General features: G+C 40.2%; 1 protein-coding gene across 2 annotated transcripts; it reads left to right on the forward strand.

The window, feature by feature from the left end:
- The first annotated feature begins 85 nt into the window (after positions 1 to 85).
- Positions 86 to 20281, forward strand: CASP3 (caspase 3). 2 transcript variants are annotated; one of them, XM_021007681.2, is made up of 7 exons: positions 86 to 251; positions 6234 to 6299; positions 9220 to 9341; positions 11543 to 11671; positions 11941 to 12116; positions 13817 to 13937; positions 18286 to 20281. In XM_021007681.2, the coding sequence occupies exons 2-7, from the start codon at positions 6247 to 6249 to the stop codon at positions 18513 to 18515; spliced, it is 831 nt and encodes a 276-aa protein (XP_020863340.1). In that variant the 5' UTR covers positions 86 to 251; positions 6234 to 6246; the 3' UTR covers positions 18516 to 20281. The 2 variants fall into 2 exon arrangements, with proteins under 2 accessions (XP_020863340.1, XP_078004663.1); XM_078148537.1 differs by lacking the exon at positions 86 to 251 and adding an exon at positions 777 to 2565.
- The last annotated feature ends 385 nt before the right edge of the window (positions 20282 to 20666 follow it).

Consider the following 20666-nt stretch of genomic DNA (forward strand, 5'->3'; position numbering starts at 1 on the left):
GTCACTCATTTCAGAAGGGGCGGGATTTAGCCTGTCTCCGTAGGAAAGAGTGGTAGGCACGAGCCGAAGGCGGGGCTCACCTTGGGAGAGACGTGGGGGACCGCGGCGCTAACCGTAGCGGGGCGGGGGCTTAGCTCCGCGAGGTTAAAAGCGAGCATTAGGGGGCGGGGCCTATCCTGTCCTCCAGTGTATTGGCCGTAGCTCCTGTGTGGTGAGGTGCGGAGCGGAAATCGGACGCGGGTCGTAGTGCGGTAAGTGCCCCGCTCAGCCTCCCCTCAGCTTTGTCGGACGCTCTAACTCCTCCCCCCCCTCCGAACGTGGCACCCCGGGCGCTCCCCGCCCGCCCCCGGGCTGGCGCTGCTCCGTCCTTTCTTTCTCTCTCCGCTCCCTCTTATCCTTCCGCCTGTTGGTGCCGGACCCCGGCGGGGGCCGGAAGAGAAGGAGACCCAGGGCTCGGCGTCGTGCCGCGGCTGCTGCTGCTGCGCGTGGGGGCCTTGCCTTTGTCTGCCGTCTGGGCATGGCTTAGCAGGGTTGGGAAGGGGCGGGTGCGGGAGGAGGCTTCAAACAGCCCGCAGCGCTTCTCCCTGGAACGGGCAGAGGGGTCTGCGGTAAAGACCCGCGGAGCCGGGAGAACACGGGCAGATGGCGGGCCCGGGGGCGGGGGATGGGGGCCTTGACTCAACCGGGATGGGGAGGGGACGGCTCCGGGGCCGCGGGGGAGCGTGAGTCTGCGGATTTTTCCCTTTGTTTCCTTAGAAACATGCCCAGGGCTGTGACAGCTTGGGTGACTATCCCTAGTTTAAGCCAATGTTTCTTAAGTAAACAAGGGGACCGTGCCCTGGCGACCCTGACGTTCTCGCCTTTTTAGACTGTTGAGCTGGGGATTCCCCGGGCTTTGGTTTGGGGAGGGGGCTTTGTTGATGTTTTAGATCCTTTACTAATCTGGAGCCAAAACATTTTTCAAAAGTGAGATATGTAATTACCGCCCTTTTTCAAATGTGGAGACGTGTTTCTTTGTGTGTCTGTGTGTCCTTCCCTGTTCTTCCAAAGGGTGATGCACTGGAAAGAGCACATGGGCTTTGGAATCAGAGGACTGTAGTTTAAATCCTGTCTATGACTTAACCGTGTGTGTGTGTGTGTGTGTGTGTGTGTGTGTGTGTGTGTGTGTTCGTTCGTGCCCATGCCCCTCCCTGTCCTTCTTCCAAAGGGTGATGCACTGGAAAGAGCACATGGGCTTTGGAATCAGAGGACTGTAGTTTAAATCCTGTCTGTGACTTAACCTTGTGTGTATGTGTGTGTGTGTGTGTGTGTGTCTGTCTGTCTGTCTGTCTGTCTGTCTGTGTCTCCCACCCTGTCCTTTTTCCACTGGGTGATGCACTGGAAAGAGCACATGGGCTTTGGAATCAGAGGACTGTAGTTTAAATCCTGTCTGTGACTTCACCCTTATGACCTTCTGTTTTCTTACCTGTAAAAGGGGCTTAGCTAGATACCTGTAATGGTCCTTCCAGCTCTAGATCTATTAACTTCTATTCCTTCAAGCCCTTTCTCCCTTCAGGGTATTATCTCTTACTCCATAGCCTATTCCTAATTGCATGTAATCTGAAAAGGATTCCTCAGAAATTATAGTTAGAAGGTGTGTACCAGAAATTGTTACAAGATGTGTATCAGAGAGGATCTTTAATAAATTGAATTATGGAGGGTTTTTGTAACAATATGAAATGAAACAAAGTAGCCGCTGTTGGTGACATTGAGTCAGATTAGATTTGTTCCTCATTAGAGTATTCAGTTGTTTTAAGAAGTTGACCCTGCCCTTGGTTTAAAACTGCTATCTATGCAAAAGCAGAGTAAATAATATCACTCAATTTAGGTCTGAGTATTTTATTTTGTACCCTTCTGGCTTTTGAATTTGCTTTTTTTTCCTCTCAGTTTATTCAGGATGTTTGGGGAAGTGAAAGCAGAGTTTTGGGGCTTGTTGTAACAGAATCTTGAACCTCAGATCAATATAAAGTAAACATTTTTACCAGACTGACTTATGCTGAGGAAAGACTTCATCAGCTCTGAGTGTTTTTGCAATTTTGGAGTCCAAAAAGAGAGGATATAGTGATTTTTGGAAAGACTCTTGATTCTAAACCCAGTTCAATTGCAACCATTAGGTTAGGGCATTTATGGGGGCAACTAGGTGGTGCAGTGGATAGAACACTGGCCCTGCAGTCAGGAGGACCTGAGTTCAAATCCAGCTTCAGACACTTGACACTAGCTATGTGACCCTGGGCAAGTCACTTAGCCCCCATTGCCTAGCCAAAACAAACAAACAAAAAGTTTAGGGCATTTAACTACTGTTTCACATTTCTGCAGCAGTAATTTGCTTTTCCCAGAACCACTTTGAAATCACCCCTGATATTTTTCTAAGTGTTACTCCAAAAAACTAAATAGGCACAAATGAAAACAGAGGAAACAAAACAGGTTCTTTTTTTTAAATGAAGTAGCATAACATTTTCTTTAATGATGTGAACTGATTACTCCCTAATTAGGTTAACCAAAATAATCCTGGATGAAAGATGCCAGGTAAATATATAATATTCATAACTACAATAAGAACATAAACCTAAATATTAATGGAGGCAACATGATGCAGTGGAGAACATGCTGGACTTTAAGTCAGAGGATCAGGGTTGAAAGCCTAGTTCCCCTTACTATATCTGTGGGACTTAGTTCACCTTACTATATCTGTGGGACCTTTACTTTCCTCCCTTGCCATTTCCTTAACTACAGAATGAAGGGGTTAGAATCTATGTCCCTTCCAGCTCTAAATCTGTGGTCCTATGACATAATGACATAGGTATTATCACCATTTTGTATTGAGGCTTAGAGAGATTAAGTGACTTAGTGACTTAGCCTAGGGTTACAACACTAGTAAATTTTATAATCCAGGTGATGGTGGTGGTGTTTTCTGATCCTGAGTTAAGAGCTCTTTCTCTTCCACTATATTGCTTCTTCCTAGAGTAATACTAAATTTTTTCAGTTCTTTACTTCTCTTGATGTAGACTATGATATGAACAACATAAACGAAACAATAACTGATAATGGCAGTTGCTTCAGAATGAGAACTAAGTAAGATATAAACTGAGTTGATAATCAGCAATGTCCCAAAATGAGTTGGAAAACAATTTTTAAGTGATACCTGACCAGGATGAAGGAAAAAATGATAATTTTCTGTAGCCCTCTATCCTAGTAGTTCTCAAAGTGTGGAATTTAGACACTGGGGATCCCTGAGGCCCTTTCAGGGGTCAGAGGTCACAACTCTTTTCATAATATAAAGATATTATTTGCCTGTTAAAATACTCATCCTCCAATGTGACTTGGGAACACTAGTCAAAGTGACACAACCTCAGAAGGGTCCTGGGCCCAGTCAGTCTTAAAGGCTCCATGACATCACCTTTGTCCCTCACAAACCCAGAGCGGTTTTAAAATTTATTAAAGCAATGACCAGAACAAACATGAAAAGGCTTTCATTCGATTATAGCCTATGTTTGGGATGGAGGCCAAGTTACAAACAACACTGGAGGGCAAAGGAAAGACCTAGTATAAAGAATTTGGCTGGGACTTCCCAGCACAGAATTTTTAAACTCCCTGGATTAAAAGAGGCCTCAGCTGTCTAACCTGATGCATGAAGTCTTCAATAATGTCCCTGACACCTAGTTATTTAATTTCTCTTTCAAGACCTCCAGTGAAAAACCTCAATTTGATGTTTTGGTGTTCTTCTGAATGTCCAAGGCTTGGTTCTGGAAGCAGATGCCTTTTTGTTGTTTTTATTTACAGCTATAAAGTTGAATTGTACTTTGTACCCCATACCTCTTTACCCAGGCTTGTTAGATCTCTCTGGGACAATTCTCCCCTGACACGTCCTCTTCCTTACTGGAATGTAAACTACTTGAGGGCAGGGACCAAGTCTTATTTATCTTCATATCTTCTTCTCCATCATCTCTCTCCTACCCAGTTCTGGTCTTTCTACAAAGAGTGAGGGATTTTTGTGGGGGACCCAGGTGACCCTTGTAGAATTTGGAAAAAAATTTTTGAACTGATAAAGTGAATGGTCTTACTACCGATTGCCACACCTCTAGCTGCCATGCTATGCTGTTTGTAGGGCTTTGAAACTCTTGGAGGATGGACAGCTACTTTGCTCTGTATTTACCAAGTGTTCTCTTAGCCAAAAGTGGCAGAATAGGTCAGATTATAGAGTACGCAGGACAGCCAGGTGGTGCAGTGCAGAGAGTGCTGGGCCTGCAGTCAGGAAGAGCTGTCTTCTTGAGTTCAGATATGTCCTAAGACACTAGCTTTGAGACCTTGGGCTTTTTGCCTCAGTTTCCTCATCTGTAAAATGAACTGGAAAAGAAGATGGCAAACCACTCCAGTTTCTTGCCAGAAAACCCCCAAATAGGGTCACCTGGAGTCTGACTTGGCAGAAGCCACCGAACAGCAACTATAGTAGGCATTCAAAAAATGTTGTTAAATGGAATACTAAAGCAGAATTGCAGGATTATGTGGCACAATTTGTAAACCGTGAAATGCCATGTAAATCCTAGCTGTTATTGATTATCATAATGCCACATGCTATATTGCTAAAAACCTTCCCTGATTCCCTTGTTTCCTAGTTGGTAATGACCTCTCCCCCCCCCAATACACACACCCACCAAGTTCTTTGTTATATTCATTCTACTTGAGTGCCCTAATCTGATCTAAACTTTGTATTTCACTCACAGTCTGGCCAGAATTTCTTTCTGAAGATTACATTCTCTCCATTGTAATTCCACACAGCACTAGTACAGTGAATATACCTAGAGGATATAAAAAATGTAATATGAGTGATCTTCAACTCATAAGTGTGTTAGTACTTACGTACATGAAGCATTATATATCTGTATCTCATTTTTAGATTTTACATTCTTCAGTTAGTTATGACTAGTCAACCTTACCTGATGGAGGCATCTTCAAAGCTGCTTTTGCTAATAACCATTTAATTTTTTTTAAATTACTAGCAGTATGACTTCAAAGGAAGATACAGTATCAATTGAAATGTCTTCAAAGCTGATAAAATTCAGAGCAGACCCAGAAATGTTAAAGTTGAAATAATCTTTGAATCATTTGCCTTCTGTTTATTATTCTTTCTGATATATGATGTAATCTTTTTGAAAAATAGCAAATGTTTCTAATGGGAGACTTTTCCCTCAAGCCTTACACAATGAGATCATTCTTCCTAAATAAATGCATATTGAATTCTGCAGAAAAGGAAGTCATCATTCCCTTAGGTAATATACGGATGAGGTAATGCTTAGTATGTTACTCATCAGTGCTCTTCTAGCTGGGATCCTCATTGTCCTGTAGGAAAATGTTGGTAAGATCAAGTAAAGGATATTTGTGTACTTTTCAGTGAAAATCTGTATTTCAGTATGGAGAGGTTATAAATCCATTATATATACCACTGACCTGTATCAAAATAGTGAGAAACAAAAAAACCAGCAACATTTGGAGAAAAATGGTTAGAGCTGCTTGTTCTTCAAAAATATAATCAACAGATAAGGGATTTAATTTAACAGATTTTTGAGAGGACTTGTGATTTAATTGCTATAGGGTTTATTCTGCTGAGGAAGAGCCCTCTACTAATACAGGTGGGCACCTTCTCCCCTCTTAGTTGTCTGGGTCAGTGAGAAGTGAAGGGTCTCTAAAAAGTCTGGGGTCTCACTACCAGCACATCCTCTACAATTGCAGTCTTTCACAACAAATGCTGCTTGTATTGCTTAAAATATAGGATGCTTGTGGAAACACTTTTCAGGTTCTTACCTCATAGCTTCCTTTCTACATGGGAAAGTCAGTGAGGTGAACTTTATTTTTCACAGGCATTTACTTATGATTTCTGCAATGTCACATTGACAACTTTTTTATTTCTGGAAAGATATTTTGAAGATATCTTTCAATTCACCAAAGCTATTGACTCCTTTCCCATTTCCCCACAAACAATTTGACTATTTGAAGCGAAAATAAGCTATAATTTTGCATTAGTTTTATGCTAGGCAGAGTGTTGACTCCCTAAATGAGTAGAATCATTAGTTCTGTGAAACACAAGATGATTTGTAGGGGGTTGGGGACAATAAGGGATATAAAGCTAAAAGAATAATTATTTAAAAAATTTGTACACTATAAAAATCTGATGTTTAACTTTTCTGTTTTCTTGTCAGTGATAGAAGCAGCATGGCAAATACTGAAATTACAGTAGATTCAAAACCTACCAAAAGTTCAGTACTGTAAGTATTTCCATAAAAATTCTGCATCTTCTTGAAAAATTTAATAACTAGCATTAAGCATAATAAAAGAAGTTTTAAAATTTCCACAAGTGAGCTAATGTGATCTATTAAATTGACAGGAGAGGTCACTGTACTGTCTGGCTCTGTCCATGGTGCTCTTCCTGGGTGTCTCCTCACTTTTTCCTCCATAGCTCTCGTTCTGTAGCTTCAATTCATCTTGAAAATAAATGATTCTCAAATTGACAGCTCCAGCCTCAGTCCTTCCCAGTGGTTCTAGTCCTGTGTTTTTCTAACTGCCTCCTGGTTATCTCTGTGACGCCTCAAGCCCAACATGTACAAAATTAAATTCCTCTTCTAGTCTGAAAAAATGTGTATTTAATAGGTCTGTGAGCCTAAGCAAGTCACTGACTTCTCTGGGCCTCAGTTTGTCTCTCTGTAAAACAAGGGAGCTGCACTCAGGGGCCCATAAGGTCACAACCAACTCTAAATCTGTGACTAGTTTTTAAGTGGCACGGTACTTTCTTAGCTACTAACATAGAAGATGCTGAATAAAGGTAACCTTTTTGATGACTCAGCACTTTTTTGCACATCAAATACTCTATACAAATTCTAACACAAGTCAAGTTAACAAGCTTTTATTGAGTGCTTAGAATGGGAGAGATACCAGCTGACAGCTATGTATGTGCAAACAAGATATATAGAGAATAAAGGGGAGGTTAGCCCAGAGGGACAGCTCTAGCATTGGGGGGATCAGAAAAGGGGTCTTACTGAAGGTAGAATTTTACCTGATGCATGAGGGGAGCTAGGGAAGCTAGGAGTCTGAGGCAACGAGGGAAAGAATTGTAGGCGCAGGGGACAGCCAGTGAAAATGCACAGTTAGCCAGTGGAGTTTGATGGCCCAGTCCTGCAGTCTGTGCTACTGGGAGGCTGGGGCTCATGGAGCTTTTGATTTCAAAAGTTCTGAGCTGAAATAGGGCTAAAGTCAATCAGGTGCCTGTACTAAGTCTGGCACCAGTATGGAGAGCCCCTGGGAATAGGGCACCACTTATATGCTAAGGAGGAATGGACCAGCCCATCTGGGAAGTGGAGCAGGTCAGAGTGTCTGTGGGATCATGCAGGGGCCCTCTAGCATGGGTAAGATAGGCAGGCCCAGTCTAAAAATAAAGCAGTTGAGAGATAAGAGTGTCTTGTGTGAGGAACAGCTAAGAGGCCAGTGTTGGTGGGTTGTAGAGTATTTAGAGGGAGGTAAGGGGTAAGAAGATTGGAAAGATAGGAAGGCACTAGTTTATGAAGGCTCTAAAAAGCAAATGGAAGATTTTCTATTTGATCCTAGAGGTAATAAATACTTCTGTGCGTGCGTGTTTGTGTGTGTGTGTGTGTGTTTGTTTAATATTTGACACCTAGAGGTAAGCTACTAAAGGTTTTTTTGGGGAGAGGGGGGCGGCGGCTATGTAACATGGCCAGACCTGCACTTTAGGAAGCTCACTTAACAGCTGAGTGGAGGATGGACTGAAATGGAGAGACTTAAGGTTAGAAGATCATTGATTGAAGACGTGAAGTGATATGAGGGCATGTACTAGGTTGGTGGCACTGTCAGAGGAAAGAAAGGGACTTATATGTGAGATGTGACAAAGGTTGAAGAGTTGAGGGTTGGGGTTGGCATAGATAATGAGCTGAGTTTTTGACATGTTGAGTTTGTGGTGTCACCCAATTTGAGATGTTCAGAAGGGGGTTAAAGATGTTCAGAAGGGGGTTAAAGATTCAAGACTGGTCAGAGAGAGTTGAGAGCTAGATATGTAGATTTGGAAATCACTTTGAAATCATGGGAGCTTAAGAGATCACCAAACGAAAGAGTGTAGAGGAGAAAGAGAAGAGGGCCCATGACACAGTATTGGGGATTCCCAGTTCATTAGCAAATGCAGCATGGATAAGATTCAGCCAAAGACACTGAACAGATATCAGAGAATTAGGAGGAGAACCAGGGGAGAACACTGCCCTGAAAACCCAGGAGGGGAGGGTAACCAACAATGTTGAAGGATGCAGAGTAGTGAAGAAGGATGAAGATTTTAAGAAGGTCATTAGATTTAGCGATTAAGAGATTATTAGTAGGTTAGAGAGAGCTGATTTAGTTGAATGATGACGTTGAAAGCTAGATTTCAGAGAGTGAGAGGAGGGGAAGTGGAGGCACACGTTATAGGCTGCCTTCTTCAGGAGTTTAGCCATTACTAAATAGGAGGAGACAGATGGACTGATCAAGGGAGGGGTGTTTGTGAAGGTGGGGGAGATATAGATGTTATTTACAGGTAGCAAGGAAGCAGCCAGTAGAGGTAAGGAGAGACTGAAGATTAGTGAAAGCATCTTGACCTTAGACACTATTGAGATATACTGAACACTGGATATTCCCGTACTGTTATACTTCTTGGATCCATGATTTTTTTCTCTAATTAGTCTATATTTCCTTGTTTTGCATGAGGGCCTGAAGGGCTCTTTTCTGAATCAAATGCATGAATTTTAATATTTGTGATGACTTTATATCATATCCTCCTTATCTAAAAGCTCTCATTTCCTTAATTGTGTGCTTCTTGTAGTATATTGTGCTGTATATAATTTTTTTCCATATTAGTTAGTTATTGTATTTGTAATACTTGTTTCCTGATTAAGCAGCAGTCCAATTAATTGAACATAATAGTTTAAATAGAAGTTTTTCGATCTTAATTTCTACTTTTTGTTGGTTTACTTTGGATCTTGTAAGTAATTGCTATCAAGACCTCACTAGATTAACCTGAATGAATTAGCTGATTCTTCTTGAATGTTTTGTTGGTAAGTTAAATGCACTTATTTAAAATTTTTCTAAAACCAGACAAAATGGAGTAACTTGTAGACTCTTACCTATAATATATATTATTTCATTTCCAAACAGAAAGATCCTCCATGGTAGCAAGTCAGCAGAATCTGGATTGTCATCAGACAGCTATAAAATGGATTATCCAGAAATGGGGCTATGTGTAATAATCAATAATAAAAATTTTCACCCAAATACTGGTATGTATTTGTCATTTTCCCCACATTCCATGACCAGTAGTTGGTAAGTTAATGTTTTCAAACACATACAACAACTTTTGCATTAGGGAGTGGGCAGCAACACTAATAATGCTAGTGACTAAACTAAAAACCTGATCATCTCTTTAAAAGGTTTTACAGGCAAAATATAGGTTCCCTAGGGTTTCCTTGCAGCCTTTACTTAGAAGGATCAAAGGTCATAGACAGCTGGAAGGGAACTCAGACATCATCTACTTGAACTGGCTCATTTGTAGAAACTGACCTTTCGTATGCTAAAACGCACTATTAAGGAATAGTTTTGAAGATGAACAAGGTTACAGATTCATTTGGGTTTCTCTTTTGGTGGTGGTCACCAAATAGTATCTTTATTTAACCATGATTTAAAAAATAGCTGAGACTAGACACTTAGAACCTTTTGTTTGGAAAGGACCTTATTAACTGTCTGATCCAACTCCTTTGCTCTACAGAGATGGAAACTGAGGCACAGAGAGATTAGGTGATTGGCTTGGCCAAGGTTATACAACTACTGAAAGGCAGAATGGGCCTCAGTGTTCTGAGTCTACCTCCATACTGGTGATCTCCCAGGGTCTCACATTAAGATCAGCATATTGTCATGAAAATATCTTCTGAAGTGTATGTAGCTCACTAAATGATGTGAGAAATAAAGTCTTGTGGTTTAAAACAATAGCTACTCTTTCCATTAAAGAATTTGGCCACCTTCTCTGTCCCTAGCTCTGTGCCAGGTGCTAGGTATGGGTAATGCAAAAAAAAAAAAGAAACAAAAACACATTAACAGGTCCTTAACAGAAGGCAGTTAATTATCTTGTGAAATAATTGGACAACATTACACTGAATATAGTTAGGAGTTAACTTGTGCACTAAGTGAACTAAACTATTGTAACTGCTAAGTAGTTACAGGGTTTTTCTAGTAGAATAATGAGAACTTTTATTGTTATGATCCAACTGGAACTTGTCTTTCAGTGTTCTTTGTATTCAAAAGAATGGATTATGAGTTGTTTCCACCTTTGACCTGGTCACCTGGTTTCTTGGGGGGGGAAGTTTTTTAATTAACAAAAATCTCTCTTCTCTACTTCCTCCCTCCCTTCTTGAAAAAAAAAGAATAAAGGCCACACTCAGTATAAATATGTAGTTTAGAACAAATTTCTACATTTACTTTTTCCAAAAAATTAATCATTCTGCACCCCGAGTCGATCTCCTTTATGAGAAAGTGACTAGCATGTGTCATCATCAATCATACTCGGTCATTATGTTGATCACAGTTCTTGAGTCTTTCAAAGTTGTTTGTCTTTGCAGTGTTGTTGCTGTTGTATAAATTGTCCTCTTGGTTCTGCTCCCTTTCTGTTGCATCAGCTCATATAAGACTTCTCGGGTTTCTCTGAAACTGTCCATATCATCATTTTTTACAGCACGATCACAGTATTCCGTTATATTCATAGACCAGAATTTGTTAAGGCTTTCCCTAATTGATAGGTAATCCTTATTTTCCAGTTCTATGGCACGATGAAAATAGTTGATAAATATATTTTTGTGCACATAACCCCCTTTCCTCTTCGATCTCTGTAGAGTATACATCTAATAATGGAGCTGGCCTATACCCACTAGATCAAAGAATATGCACAATTTAGTAACTTTTGTAGTGTAGTTCCAAAGGAAATCCCAAATTTCCTCATTGGATCTGGTTCACAGCTACATCAACAGTGCATTGATTTGCCCATTTTCCCACAAGTGTGCCAATATTTATCATCTTTGTCAACTTTGTCAATCTGATGGGTGTGAGATGAAACCTTAGAGTTTTAATTTGTATTTTTCTAGTTATTAATAAATTGGAACATTTTTCATATAGATAGCTTGAATTTCTTCCTGTGAAAACTTCCTGTTCTTATCCTTTAACGTTTTGTCAGTTGGGCAACAGCTTTAAAACTTAATGGCAAAATTGACTAGCACTGAGTCTGGAGTCCGGAAGATCCGAGTTCAAATTCAGCATTAGACATTTACTAGATTTGTGACCCTGGGCAATTTATAAAGTGCTTAGCATAGTGCCTGGTACATCATAGGTACTTAATAAATGCCAGCTATTATCATTATTATCTTTTTTGCTCACTTGCTTTCAAAGCAATAGTTTATTTTGATACTGCAACTAAACATTCTTTTTCTTTTCAAAGGCATGTCATTTCGTTCTGGTACAGATGTAGATGCAGCACACCTCAGGGATACATTCAAGAACTTGAAATATGAAGTCAGGAATAAAAATGATCTGACATGTAAAGAAATAATTGAATTAATGTACAATGGTAAGTAATAATTTATAGAATGACTACAAGTTTGGTGCTGACACTCATGATTACACATAACCCAGTGGAAGAAAGGGTGAGATTTTGCAAGGTTATGTATAAATACATTCTAACTTTGTGGAATGCTTGAAATGTACCTCACTTTCTGAAAGTAAGAACTGAACCAGAGGATCTCTTAAGGTCCCAATCCAATCCTCTTTCATTTTATTGTTCCCATAGAACTGGTTCTGAAGTGGTGTTTTTGTTTATTTTTTTTTAATATATCCAAGTTTCTAAAGAAGATCACAGCCAAAGGAGCAGTTTTGTTTGCGTGATTCTAAGTCATGGTGAAGAAGGAATCATCTTTGGGACGGATGGATCTGTTGAGCTGAAAAGATTAACATGTTTCTTTAAAGGGGATAAGTGTAGAAGTCTGACAGGAAAGCCAAAGCTTTTTATTATTCAGGTAAAACATTGTTTGGGGATTGGTTATTCAGTTTGTGGTATATGCAAAAGTCCTTTTGCTTTCCTCATTCTAAGGGACACCTTAATTTAGGAACTTCACTGTTCCTTATTTGAAACCTCCACTAAACAAAGAATAGTAGGAATAAAAATGAAATTCAGCTGTTAGTTTATTGATTTCCGTTTCTCTCTTCCAACCTTGTCAATGATAAATCCAGAAGATCCTGAATCATCTGATTTTTAAGACAGGTGACCAGCATATCATAGATACATATTAAATACCTATACCATGTTTAGGCATATCAGCATATGGGACATACTAAGATCCAAGCACACCTAGAAAATTGTATTTATTTTTAGCTGTCATGTCTTTGGAAGGATCCTGAAAAGCTAGAACAGTGTGGCCAGGCTGGTGTGGGGACTCAGATGCACATCGTGTGTGTTGCTGCGTGTGTCCTTAAAGTGGAGGGCATGAGAGAGACACAGACGTGATAGGCGTGTGAAGGGATGTCATCTAAAAAGGTTAGGCCTGTTATGCTTGGCCCTAGAGGACAGAACCTGGGATGGCGGGTAGCAGTTTCAGAGAGGTGGATATTACCTCAGTATAAGGAGTGTGTGGTGTGGTGTGGTGTGTGCGTGCAAGCAAGTCCAAGAGTGTCCTGGGCTGCCTTGGGAGAGATCTTCAAGTGGAGGCTGAACAGTTGCTTACAAGGAATGTTATAGAAGAGATTCCTGATCAGATGTAGGTTAGATTAGGTGACGTGAAGTTACTTTTCTTGAGATTGTGGATTCCAAGCTAATAACCTACTCACTTCTGTTCTTAAAATAATAAATTACTTCTGGTTGTTCAAAAGCTCTTCTAAATAATTAAGATAAATTGTTATTTTGTTCCACTGACAAAGACTGGAATTTATGATTTTCTTTCATGTATAAAATAGATGGGGAGAGAGCATCTGGCCTAGAGGCCAGGAGCCCTGAGATCAAGTGCTGCCCAACACACACTGGCTTTTTGACCCTGGGCACATCATACACTTCACAGGGCTCTAGGCCACTGTCAAAGACTCAAGTGCTAACCTGCATTGGTAGAGAGAGTTTCCTCACCTGGGAGTTCCCTGTATCAATGAAATCATAGGGCCAGTGCCAATCCTATAGAAATACTCAAATGTACCTTGACTACAGTATGAACAGTTACTTTCCCATAACCATGTTTTATAGCTAATATATTTCAAATAATAGGACATAGGGTTTAGTTGCATATGTCTTTCTCCTTTTAAAATCACAAAGGATGAATGGCCTAGGACATGTCAGACCATGTCAGGAGCAGTTTTCTGAAACACTTGGTTATTGATTCTGGGAGGCAGAGATAGAAAAAAAAATAATGGCTAGAAAAATCAAAACCTAATGGGCTGTATGTTAAGAAAATACATTTTTTTTTTGCCAAGTTACAGATAACTAAAAATTTCTATCCCTTGGAGTCCTTGAAACTGAACCAATCACTAGGAAGGACATAAACTTTTTTGGTCCAATAGTTGGTAGAGGTGCCCTCTCATGTGGTCACACTCAGGGCCTTCCTCAAAGAAAATATGAAGTCAGTTGTTTCTGACCTATAATATAAAGCCCAGCAGGCATATACTAATGATTTTCAAAATCTTAAAAAATAACCCTAGATTTCACACATGGTATTTGATTTTTTCTTTTAACTAGGCATGTAGAGGCACAGAGTTGGATTGTGGTGTTGAAACAGACAGTGGCACTGATGATGATGTAACATGCCAGAAAATACCTATTGAGGCAGACTTCTTATATGCATATTCTACAGCCCCAGGTAAGAAAAAGTTGTGCAAAATTTGTATTTATTAAAATATTGCAGATTTTTGATGACACTGAGACTGATTTTTGTGTGTGTTAAATGCATACAGGAAGAGTTATAAGTCGGTTAGAGAATAATATTACAAAGGCTTTCATCATTATTTTAATTCCAATGGGATCCAGTTAACTTTGTTGTGTCCAGTAACCATAGACCATATATATGATTGACCCTTGACCTCAGCTCTTAAAAATAAATCACATTCATGATTATATTTCTAATGGTGAAGTGAATACAGTAGCATAGTATAACAACCATGGTGCTTGGGAGTGAGAAGCCCCAAGTTAAAATTCAGGCTCTGCCATGTAAGAGCTTGGTGACCATAGGCAAGACATTTAACCTCTCACTGCCTCAGCATTGCAGTTTGTAAAATTGGAGTAATCAAACTTGATACTACCCTGGATCAAATATTCCTATTAACAATCTTTTTTTTTTCCTTTTTTGGGCTAGGCAGTGGGGTTAAGTGACTTGCCCAGGGTCACACAGATAGTACGTGTTATGTGTCTGAGGCGGGATTCAGGTCTTCCTGAATCAGGCCTGGTGTTTTATCCACTGCGCCACCTAGCTGCCCCATCTATTAACAATCTTTTTTTTTAAATATAAATTTATTTATTTTTAGTTTTCAACATTCACTCCCACAAGTTTTTGAGTTCCAAATTTTTGCCCCATCTCACCCCTTCCCCCAGCCCAAGATGGCATGCATTCTGAATATCCCTTCCCCTAGTCTGTCCTCTCTTCTATCTCTCCCCCCTTCTGTTATCCCCTTCCCCTTCTATTTTCCTGTAGGGCAGGATAGACTTCTATACCCCATCTCCTGTATTTCTTATTTCCCAGTAGCATGTGAAAACATTTTTTTTAAACATATGTTTTTAAAACTTTAGGTTTCAAATTCTCTGTCTTCCTCTCTCCCCACCCACCCTCATTGAAAAGGCAAACAACTCAATATAGGTTATACATGTGCAGTTATGCAAAATACTTCCATAGTAGACGTGTTGTGAAAAACTAACTCTATTTCCCTTAATCCTATCCTGCCCCCCCCATTTATTCTATTCTTTCTTTTGACCCTCTCCCTTCTCAGAAGTATTTCCTTCTGATTACCCCCTTTCCCAATCTGCCCTCCTCTCTATCATCTCCCTGCTCTCTTGTCCCCTTCTCCCCCTATTTTCCTGTAGGGTAAGACAGATTTCCATACCCAGTTGAATGTGTATGTTATTCCCTCCTTAAGCCAAATCCTATGAGAATAAGATTCACTCATTCCCTCTAACCTTCCCCTGCTTCCCCTCCACTGTAAGAGACTTTTCTGTTTTGTTTTTTTTGTGAGATAATTTACCCCATTCTATCTCCTCTCCTTCTTCTCTGAGTATATCCTCTCTCATCCCTTAATTTTATTCTCCAGATATGACCCTTCATCTTCAACTCACCCTGTGCCCTCTATCTATCTATCTATATATACATACATATAATTTTTTTCTTTCAAATACCCTAATACTGACAAAGGTCTCATGAGTTATAAATATCATCTTTCCATGCAGGAATGTAAAAAGTTCAATTTTAATAAGTTTCTTATGATTTCTCTTTCCTGTTTACCTCTTCATGTTCCACTTGAGTCCTGTATTTGAAAGTCAGATTTTCTATTCAGCTCTAGTCTTTTCATCAGGAATTCTTGAAAGTCCTCTATTTTACTGAATGACCATTTTTCCCCCTGAAGGATTATACTCAGTTTTACTGGGTACGTGATTCTTGGTTGTAATCCTATCTCCTTTGCCCTCCAGAATATTATATTCCATGCCTTTAATGTAGATACTGCTAAATCTTGTGTTATCCTGATTGTGTTTCCACAGTACTTGAATTGTTTCCTTCTGGCAGCTTGTAATATTTTCTCCTTGACCTGGGAACTCTGGAATTTGGCTGTGATATTCCTCGGAGTTTTCCTTTGGGGATCTCTTTCAGGAGGAGATCTGTGGATTCTTTCAATTTCTATTTTGCCCTCTGGTTCTACTATATTAGGGCAGTTTTCCTTGATAATTTTTTGAAAGATGATGCCTAGGCTCTTTTTTTGATCATGGCTTTCAGATAGTCCAATAATTTTAAAATTCTCTCTCCTGGATCTATTTTCCAGGTCAGTTGTTTTTCCAGTGAGATATTTCACATTGTTTTCTAATTTTTCTTTTGGATTTGTTTTACAGTGCCTTGATTTCTCATAAAGTCACTAGCTGCTAATTGCTCTATGCTAATTTTTAAGGAAGTATTGTCTTCAGTAATCTTTTGGACTTCCTTTTCCATTTGGCCAATTTTTCTTTTTAGGGCGCTTTTCTCCTCATTGGCTTTTTAGACCTCTTTTGCCATTTGGGTTAGACTATTTTTTAAGGTGTTATTTTCTTCAGTATTTTTTTGGGTCTCCTTTAGCAAGCTGTTGACTTGTTTTTCATGATTTTCTTGTATCACTCTCATTTTTCTTCCCAGTTTTTCCTCTACTTCCCTTACTTCTCAAAATTCCTTTTGAGCTCTTCCAAGGACTGATTCATATTTTTCTTGGAGGCTTTGGATGTAGGAGCTTTGACTTTGTTGTCTTCTTCTGGTTGTATATTTTGATCTTGTTTTTCACCAAAGTAAGATAATATGACTCTTTTTGCAGTGATTGCTCATGATCCTGGCCAATTACTTGAGTTTTAAACTCTTTGTTAAGGTAAGAGTCTGCTTCCAATGTGGAGAATGTACTGTCCCAAGCTTCAGGGGTTTGTGTAGCTGTTTTCAGAGATACTTGTAGGGACCTGTAAATTTTCAGTTCTTCCAAGGTGGTATGATAAGGGGCAAGGTGTTTACTCCTTTCCTGGCCTGTGACCACAAGTACTCCTTTCTGTCCTGTAACTGTGAGGAGGGGTTCCTCTGTACAGCCACTACAAGCTGCTCCACGCCAGTGCTCCTCGTCACCCCAGCACAGCTGCCCAGAACTGTGACCTAGATCCAAACACGGGCAAAGCAAGAGATTCCTGCCTCAGCACTGGCAAAGAGATCCCTGCAGTCCCTCTCTGATCAGCCACTGGATTCCCCCTCAGTCTGTGGGCTGGAACCTTGGGAAGCAGCTGCCCCCCTGTCCCCCCCAGGGCCATGCTCTTGGGGAATGGAGCTGAAACCCCACCTTCCTCTCTGACCACCGGCAGAAACAGACTTTTCCCACTGACCTTCTAAGTTGTCTTTGGCATTCGTGGGTTGAGGAGTCTGGAAACCTCCACAGCTGCCCACAATTCAGTCCTCTGAGGCCTACTCCAGTTTTGCCTGTGCGCCTAAGCTGCGCTGTGCTCCCAGCCTGGTGCAATAGACCTTTCTGATCAATCTTCCAGGTTGTTTTGGGCTGGAAATTTGTTTTACTCTGTCTTTTTGTGGGTTCTGCTGCTTCAGAATTTGTTTAGAGCCATTTTTTTGAGTATTTGGAGGGGTTTGGGGGAGAGCTCAAGCAAGTCACTGCTTTCACTCTGCCATCTTGGCTCTGCCCCATCTATTAACAGTCTTAACAGCCTTCCTAACACCCCTTTGCAGAAGGTAAGGCAAGTGGTATAGTCCTCATTTTACAGTTGTGGAATCTGAAGTTCTTTGAGGTTTAGTCCTGTGACCCCCTGCTCACTCACTCACTACCTTCTAAGGCAGAAATTGAACCCAAGCCTGGCAGTCTGATTTGCCCGTGATTTTGCCTCTCAACAGAGAGAATGCATGGGAACCTCGTCAAGGGTTAGACAAAGAGCTGGTGGTCATTATCATTCTGTTAATATCAGCAGTGCTTCTGATAGAGCAGGTGGAGTATTATTAAATTGATGGAACCAAATAACCCAATAATCTATTTCTTAGAATTGGAGCAGGTGAGAAAAGGGAAAGAGGTATTGCTTCTTTCTTTGGCTTGTTCACTTGATCTTCTCCACTGGAAATGGAGTTTAGCAGGTGAGTCAAGTCAGCAAACTTATTAAGGGCTTGCCATGTGCCAGGCACTGTGCTAAAGCTCTAGAAGGAGGGGCAGTTGGAGGACCCAAGGCTGAGAGTGATCGTCTACAAAGGCAGTCCTCCTTGAATTTCTTTACCAAAAGAGGAGGTGATATAGGGGAATGGAAGGCTGTACACAGCACTTTTTCTTCCACTTCATCAATATCACTGTCACAAGGCATAAAGAGGGTTTTTTCCTCCCATGGTCTGTGAAACCTACTGGAATCCATACTTGTTTTTTGGATAGTTTTTTCAATAACTTCGTATAATTATTTGTGATATCAGCTTCACTAATTGTTATTTTCTGACAGTTTGTGGGTTTTGTTGTTTTTAGGCTACTATTCTTGGAGAAATTCAAAGGATGGTTCGTGGTTTATCCAGTCACTTTGCGCAATGCTGAAACAGTATGCTCACAAGCTTGAGATAATGCAAATCCTTACCAGAGTCAATCGGAAGGTTGCTACAGAGTTTGAATCTTATTCCTTAGATGTTAACTTCCATGCAAAGAAGCAGGTGCCATGTATCATGTCCATGCTTACTAAGGAACTGTATTTTTTCCCCTAAGAAAATCCATGCATTTTAATTTGTATACCAAGCCAGTGAATGACAGGTCTGAGGACTGCATTTCTTCGGTAATTTAAATTGCATATACCTTGAGCCTAATTCAGTATGGCAGTGGATGGGGTTTGGGGCTTTGGGAGAGAATCACTATTTCTCCATTTAATAGAACCATTATTACATTGCTTCCTCAAATTCAGGTAGTTTAAATGGAAGCTAATTAGGAGTTACTATATTGACTTTGAAAAGAAAAACAAATGAATATTGGCATTTGTTATAAGAAGAAACTATTGTATCTTCAAAACTTTAAGAGTATTTAGAGATTTAGGGAGTGATGTACAATTGTGGATTTTGAAGGGATTATGGGAAAATAAACACATTTTTACTTAACTATGAAAGGTAGCATGGCATAAAGGGTAAAAGAATAGCCTTGGAGTCAGGAAGACCCAGTGCGCAGAGCTGTCTGAGATAATATCACCCTAGGCAAGTAACTGTGCCACTCAGTGCCCCAGAGAATGAAGATTTTAAATTTTATACTAGCTTTAGATCAGCGTAAGTGGAGTTTCCATTCTGGGAGTTCCTTCCAACAGGTGACCTCGTTCTTTTAAACTGATTTTATAACTATGCATTCAATTTTTGTCAAACGACAAATAAAACATGATGATGTTTTCTGCACCTCTGCCACAATCATGGTATTGCTAGAGACTAGAGTGGCAGGCTTTTACTTGGCAAAATTCATATTTGGAAATAAGCAAAGGAGATAGATGAATTTTTTTAACATACACATTAAAATTCCATTCTTAATTTCTGAACACACAAGGGACATGGGGCTAGAATTTTTATATCTATCAAAGAAAAGTCATTTGAATGTTAAATTTAGAGACCAGAATTCTATTTGGGTAAAAACATGGGTGAGCTCAGGTGCTATCTGTGAGCTGTACTAAATCATGAAGGGCAAACAGGATTCGTTCCCAAGCCACGGTACTGAAATGCCACTTGTTCACCAGCATGCAAAGAATGGTTCTCTCTGGTCACAGCTTCTTCAAGTCATCAGTCTCTATATGCAAAGAACAAAACCAAATGGACACAAGGTCCAAGTGTGCCAAAGATGGCTGAGGACCTATCCAAATATCAGCATTTGTTGAAAAATATCCGCATGTTAGATTATTTTCAGAGACATTTATAATCAAAAGAAAATAGCAAAATTGCATTCCTTTCTAGAACCTCTGGTTAATTTACTGAACATAGACTCTAACATAGATCTAGAGCCGAAAGGGACCTTAAAGGGGAAGCCACCTGGACCAATTACCCTGTTTTACAGAGGAGGACATCGAGGCTCGATGAGATTGAATGATTTGTCCAAGGTCACACAGGTAAAGAGCCTATGAATGAGGCCCTCTGCCCCCGGAACCTCAAGCTCTATCCACGTGGTGCTTAGTCCGTCCTCTCCCTTTTACAAATGAGAAAACTGAGGCCAAAAGGAGTGAAATGAGCCTGAAGACAGATGGTTAAGGGCTGAACTGGAGCTAGAATCCAGGTCTCTTGATTGCTACTTAAGTCATCACCAATCTTTCAGTCTGGGGGAAAAGCCTAAACTTACAAGTGGTGATATTCCCCTTTTACTAGCACACAAATGCCATTTCTTATTTATGTAATTTAAATGCAGCATGTCATTGTAATGGTACTTGGTAATGTTTGTGTGACCACTTCTACAATAAAAATTTGTTACTTTGAATGTTTTTACTTCTAAAAATAAATTTCTGTGAAATTTACTAATTTTTTCCCCCTCCTCATTTTTGATCTGTTTGAAATTAAACTCTGATTTATCTCACAGCAAACCTAAAATTTGCTGGATCCCCACTGGATAGATGCCTAGCAGTTATGATAGTGTGTGGGACAGAGACCACTACTCAGAATCAAGACAAAGACTTAGATACCTTGAAAGCAGAAAGGAGTTTATTGCTTTCTCATGAGAAAGGGTACTGCCCCTCGTCACACTAATGGTGCTGGCCAGGGAGTGCAAGTTGGTTACATAAAGCAAGGCTTATTTATACCTTAGCGTGAGATCCTCCTCCCTAACCTCCTTCCCCTTATCCCATTGGCTGGGCTTCAGGGGGCACATGGAAATTTTCCCCAGCAAAAAAGGTGGGAAGTTTT

The sequence above is a fragment of the Phascolarctos cinereus genome, unplaced genomic scaffold, assembly GCF_003287225.1.
Source record: "Phascolarctos cinereus isolate Bilbo 61053 unplaced genomic scaffold, phaCin_HiC Scaffold_9;HRSCAF=440, whole genome shotgun sequence".
NCBI lineage: Eukaryota > Metazoa > Chordata > Mammalia > Diprotodontia > Phascolarctidae > Phascolarctos > Phascolarctos cinereus.